Source organism: Alligator sinensis, unplaced genomic scaffold, assembly GCF_000455745.1.
Source record: "Alligator sinensis unplaced genomic scaffold, ASM45574v1 scaffold649_1, whole genome shotgun sequence".
Taxonomy (NCBI): Eukaryota; Metazoa; Chordata; order Crocodylia; family Alligatoridae; genus Alligator; species Alligator sinensis.
In genome coordinates, this window is record NW_005842127.1 from 1793870 (window position 1) to 1799514 (window position 5645).

Below are 5645 nucleotides of genomic sequence, written 5' to 3' on the forward strand. Positions count from 1 at the left end.
CAGGATCTGGTCCCACAAACAGGATCATTGCTTGCAAAACATCTACTGGTGTACAGTGACACAGCTCCATTGTGGAGTTACATTGGTTTATACCATCTGAGGGCCAGTTAAGGGTGTTTTGCCTAAATATATGATTTACAGCAGCCATAACATTCTTCAACAGAGGCTCAGCAAATGGCCCCAACAGCCAACAGGAAATGCTCCAATAAAATCTTTGCTTCTTTATTAAAATCATTCAGGCCTGAAAATAAGGTTTAATTTAATGGAGAGCTGCCATGATATTTTTCTTTCTCCCCTGTGATGTGATCAGGCTTCACTTGTGGCAACAACTTCAGTTGTTCCTATTGCACATAAGAGGCCAAACCTTCATGCCATGATTTGTCCATCTACAGGTGAAAATCTCCCTGGAGCTGGTGGGCAGTCTGAGGTTTGATGACTGCATGAGGGTGCTACTGGGGCTGCAGGTCACAACTGTGTCTCAGAAGGCAGCTGCTATAACTGCTTCTCATTTAAGGCCCTATGAGTTTGTTTTCCTGGCCAAGGGGCACTTACCTCTTCTCTTAGTCTCCAGGATGAGAACCAGTCAATGCAGTAAAACCCCGCTGCAGAAGACACACACAAGAGAAATACTTTACTAACATGTCTAGCCATCACCTTGGCCCAAATAAGAACATTATCCACAAAGTTGGGAAGCCTAGGGTGCACACTGCTGCCCAACAACCACATCCACAGCTTATCTGACTTTGACCAGGGTCCACTGATCCACACATTCATGAACTTCAGGGATGACTGGAACTCATGAAATCTAGGAATGATGCCCCATACTTTGACAGCTCTGGTTGCCACAGAATGCAGCAGCCAGTATGTTAGTCAACACCTGTTGCTGGGAGCATACCATCTGCATTCCCCACTCCCTGCATTGGCTTTCTTAAAATACAGAGTTCAGTTCAAGGTCTCTTTCCTGATATGCAAAGCTGACTACAGGACCGGCCTTAATTATGTCTGATTGTGTCCATTTTCATGCATAAACCTCCCACAACATTCCTCCCAAGTAATGCAACTGCTGAACAGCTCAATGGGAAGTCCCTGATTGCAGGAGGCAGAACTAGCATAGGAGCTGGCTGTTGGCTGTTGAACTCTCTCCTACAGGCAATAAGAAAGTCCCCAGACCTCATAGCATTCAGCACCAAACTTAGCTCTCTGTAAAGGAGTTCTTCTCACCCACATACACCTATGCAGACAAAAAGCATGATATGCCACTCTCACAAAAACACCCAATTGACCCTCCCAAACCTGTAAAGTAATCAAGCTGTTTATTGCAACAAGCTGGTAGGGCAAAGAGAAAGAGTGATGGTCATAATTATTTGTGCATGAAAATGTTTGGGAGATACTTGGATACTAAGGTGCTGCTCTAAGCAATTTGTCAAAAAGGAATAAACAAAATAGTAAAGTGGCTTCTAGCCCTAAGGGTCCTTAACTTGAATACAATTCAGTGTGCCAGAGTTCAGCCCTTTGCATGTCCCCTAAACTGACAGGCTCATAGCAATGTAGGGCTGGATAAGGGATCATGTAGTCCATCCTCTTGCACTGGGGCAGAATCAAGTATGCCCAGACCTTACCCAAGATGCTTTTCTATGAATACACACCTGAAATGATTGGGATCAGCAATAACAGTATCTTGAAAATCATCTTGACATTCTGCAGGGTGATTAGTTCTCTAATTAAGAAAAAACACAGGTAGAGCAGGGTAGCAATTTTGGGCAATTCATTTATTTGGTGAAAAACGTGGGTTTGCATCCACCAAAACTATTAATGAATTCCTTCAGCAGAAAAAACAAAAATCTGAAGAGGGCCTTTTGTTTCAACATTGTTTTAAACAAAACTCTTCAATGTTTTATTTTGACATTTGCCTAAGTTTAATTTTTTTTAAAGAGGTTTAAAAAAAAAACCTGAGAAAACTAAATGAAACATTTCAGTTAACTGAGCATTTTTCTTTGTTTCCCATTTCACTGAGGAGAAAAACAAATTTTTACTTTAGGGCAGCACAAATTGAATTTCTTTTCCCAGTTCAAACAGCGAGCTGAAAAAAATCAGTGACTCACATAGATCTAATCAGAGTACTCATATGCCTCCATGCAATTTTGTTCTAACAAGATGTTTACTTAGCTTGGGAAATATCCTTTCCCCCTCATCACTGAAGGCTTATATTTATACTATCCAATATGCACTGGTACTGGATTAGGTTTTGCCCCAGATTAGGGGGAATGAGTTTCAGGGAACATACAGAGGGGTCCCCATGTGCTGTGTTCCATGGAAGGTGCTGGGTGCCCTCACTCACAGCGCAGGGAATTTATTAGGAATAGGATGAACAGGAGAATGACAAAAGAGGGGAAAGTGGTTGCTGGATCTGTGATGAAGTGAAGCCACTGATCAAACTGCATAGAAGCACCACTTCCCATTGTCCAGAGGCTGTGACTAACCATGGATGCTATACCCCTGGCCTGATAGCCCTCTTGCATGTAGAGCTCATTTACTCAGGAGGTGGGCAGGAGCTGGGATTTAAGCCAGTGGCAGGTTCTGGGTAGCAAGACTGCAGAAGACTTTGTAACTGCTGGCTTTCATAAGTAGCAATGTAAGAACTGCACAGATTCTATCACAGCACCAATATGAGCATGTGCCAAATGTGAACCCGGGGCTACTGATCTCTAACCCAGCTCAACCACTGATTAAGGTGCTGTTCCCAGTCATTCTTGCCCTGTTTCCAGTTTTGACTCACAAAGATCCAGTTTCATCCCCAATATACTCTTGCGAAGAATTTTATCTGCTCACTTACATTGAGGAGATGCAAGCCTTTACCAAATATCTTGGGAGGGAGACGAAGGCCATTAGCAGGAGGCATGGGATGTTCAATATCATTCCTGTGAAAGCAAGCACAGCTCTTAGAGCCTTCCAAATCTGTGGGAGTCATTCCATTGACTTATGGAGGCTCTGGATCAGACTCTTGATGCAGAGACCTCCCTACAGACACGACTTCCTAATTCCATAAATGGAACATCACAGAGATGCATACCTAGGACTTCGCTACACTATTATTTTGGCTGCAACAAAGGTTCCAGTCTCAGGGTCACATAGGCATATATGGTGGGTAGGTGGGTTTTACAACTTTTTATATTAAAAAGTGAACTGTTGTTATTATTGCTATTGTTATTATTATTACTATCATAAGTATTAAAATAATGCCAAATATGTGCCACACTCTTTACAGAAAATGTGAAGATACAATACCTGCCCAAAAGAGAATGCGAATGTTAACCTTCCCAATGTAACATGCAAAATGGGTGTACAGAATTTACCAGATTGTATATTATTTCAAGGACTTATAGGGAGAATATGTTATAGAGTAGAGGGAATATGAATCCTCCCCCCCATACGCAACAAACACTATAGTTGCCATTGCCATTTGTTTAACAAATCATATATTAGTTTTGTTCATACAGCAGTTAAAAGATGTAAAAGTACACATAACCCAAAGATGCTGACCTGGATCAAGACTATAAACATCACAAACAGGTGCTCAGATCCAGAGCTTTGGTTAAGGCTCATCTCTGATACTAAGTATTTGCTTTTATTTATGAAGAGTCTGTACAGTCTTGGAATCAGTACCACCTGGGCCAGCATGCTCATTTCTGATCCCTGATGACAGAGAAGCTCATGGTTTCCTGCTTTCATTGAAGGCTCGTGCTTAGTTCCTCTGCGGATGTAAATCAGCTGAGTTGGGCTGACTTAAATGTAGGTATGCCAGTTTTATGCTAGCTAACAAACTGGCCTTGTGCACATGGGACTCATGTTTCTCTCTCTGGTACTACTCTCTCAAGCACTGAAGTCCAAATTTTCAATTATCAGTGCCTAAAGTAAGGCATCTAGATTCACATTTGAGATCCTAAATATAGGTCTGTTTTTTCAGAAGGGTTGTGCACTGGCAGTTCTGATCAAGCTACAAAGTAAAGCTTTTTAGATACCAGACTTCAGCAACTCTGGTTATATAATATTTGCTTTTATTTTATTTTCATATTGTTTCCCTTCCACTTTGTTCATTCTTATTTTTAAACTGCTTGGAATTCATCTGAGCTAACTTCATTATTATTGTTTATTCACATGCTTATGACAAGCCATTTGAATGGTCTCTGTGCTTTCCTTGTCATCTACAATGTGCACAATGTGTGGTAATATTCAGGCTCATAAAGGCCTTCTTTTTTGTTTTCAATAAAATGTATTAAAAAGGTAGAGTAACCTGTCCTGCATTTAACTGTGAACAGAAAACACCAGTTCCAGATGTGTAAAAAACCCACCTTTTACATCAAAAGAACACTGCCAGGTTAAAAAGCAATTCTATTGAACCTACACACTATGAATAATGTAACTGAAGCTATTATTCTTGTATGCCAGTAGATAGTGATCTTTAGGGATATTAAATACAGACATGAAAACATTCCTTTTTATATGCAACTCCCATTACACTTCTTGGTACATGTGTGATGTGTTTGCTTTCATACATTTCCTTCAGCCTGAATAATGAGAACAAGCTAGATGGCTTCACTTTTGTTTCTAGTCAGTCTGTGTCAAATGGCTGATGTGCACCTGTACATGGTGGCTGATTAATACTTCTGGGAAAAAGTTTGTAAAACACCCAAATAAAAATATGATTTTATGGGTGTTTTACAAGAGCTGTGGAGTCATTTCTATTTATTTCAGATTTGCGGGGGGAGAAATTGTGTAACAAGCAGTCTGTGCTACTCCGATGGAGCCACCATGTTGGCAGCTTCAGCAGCCTTCAGGGAAAAGCTGACTGAGTCTCACCTACTCACTGTGGCTACTGTGTACAACCACCCTGGAGGGAAGGGAGGTGGGAATACTCTCAAGAGAATGAACAGAACTCTAAGGGAGCCAATGGAAGGAACTATAGGTACAGCCATGCTTCAGGAGAAGGGTAGGACTGGAGATGCTATTGTTCATGTAGGTTACTTTGTCCACCGAGCCAATTCTCTGGAAGGAAGTGAGTCCTAACCCTATCCAGGAAACAGTCTTTTTCTGGGACTGTTTTGACCTTAATTCAACATACCTCTTCTGACAACTAAATGGATATGAAAAAGTCCCAACGCTAATAGCTGGCTATCCAGACATAACCATAGGATAATGTTGCTATTCACATTGCTGTAATTCGTCATTGTCATTGGTGTACCTTGTATTAGGCCTCAGAGACTGTGGTAGAGTTGAGCCTCAGTTATGCTCACTACACTGTATGAATATATAACCAATAGGCAGTTCTTGCTCTGGATTACTTATAAGCTCATTTAAGATAATGTACAACTAGGTTTAGCAAATGATGGAAGGAATGTGAACAAGAAGAGGTACTGTATCCAGACTATAGATCCAATTCAAAGCCCACAGAAACCAATAGGAAGAGACTCCCATTGCCTTCACCCGGCTGTGGATGAGGACCTTCATCCTAGATATATTTAAATTGGTTTTTGAAAATATATAAGCAGATAGGTGAAATTTTAAGAAGTACATCAGTATTTCTTGCCAGTGAAATTATACAATGCTGCCAGCTGCATCAATGCGATCATGTGCAGTGCTTCAACTCC

At 41.0% G+C, this 5645-nt stretch overlaps 1 protein-coding gene across 1 annotated transcript in view; it reads right to left on the minus strand.

The window, feature by feature from the left end:
* The window catches only part of LOC102368614 (SUN domain-containing protein 3-like), a 21571-nt gene that overhangs the window by 13316 nt on the left and 2610 nt on the right, over window positions 1–5645 (minus strand). Inside the window, exons 4-6 of the mRNA XM_006024972.2 lie at window positions 2834–2918; window positions 1647–1717; window positions 553–602 (exon numbers count right to left, since the gene is read on the minus strand). Coding sequence (XP_006025034.2) covers window positions 553–602; window positions 1647–1717; window positions 2834–2918 — 206 coding nt within the window. The remainder of the gene's footprint in view (window positions 1–552; window positions 603–1646; window positions 1718–2833; window positions 2919–5645) is intronic.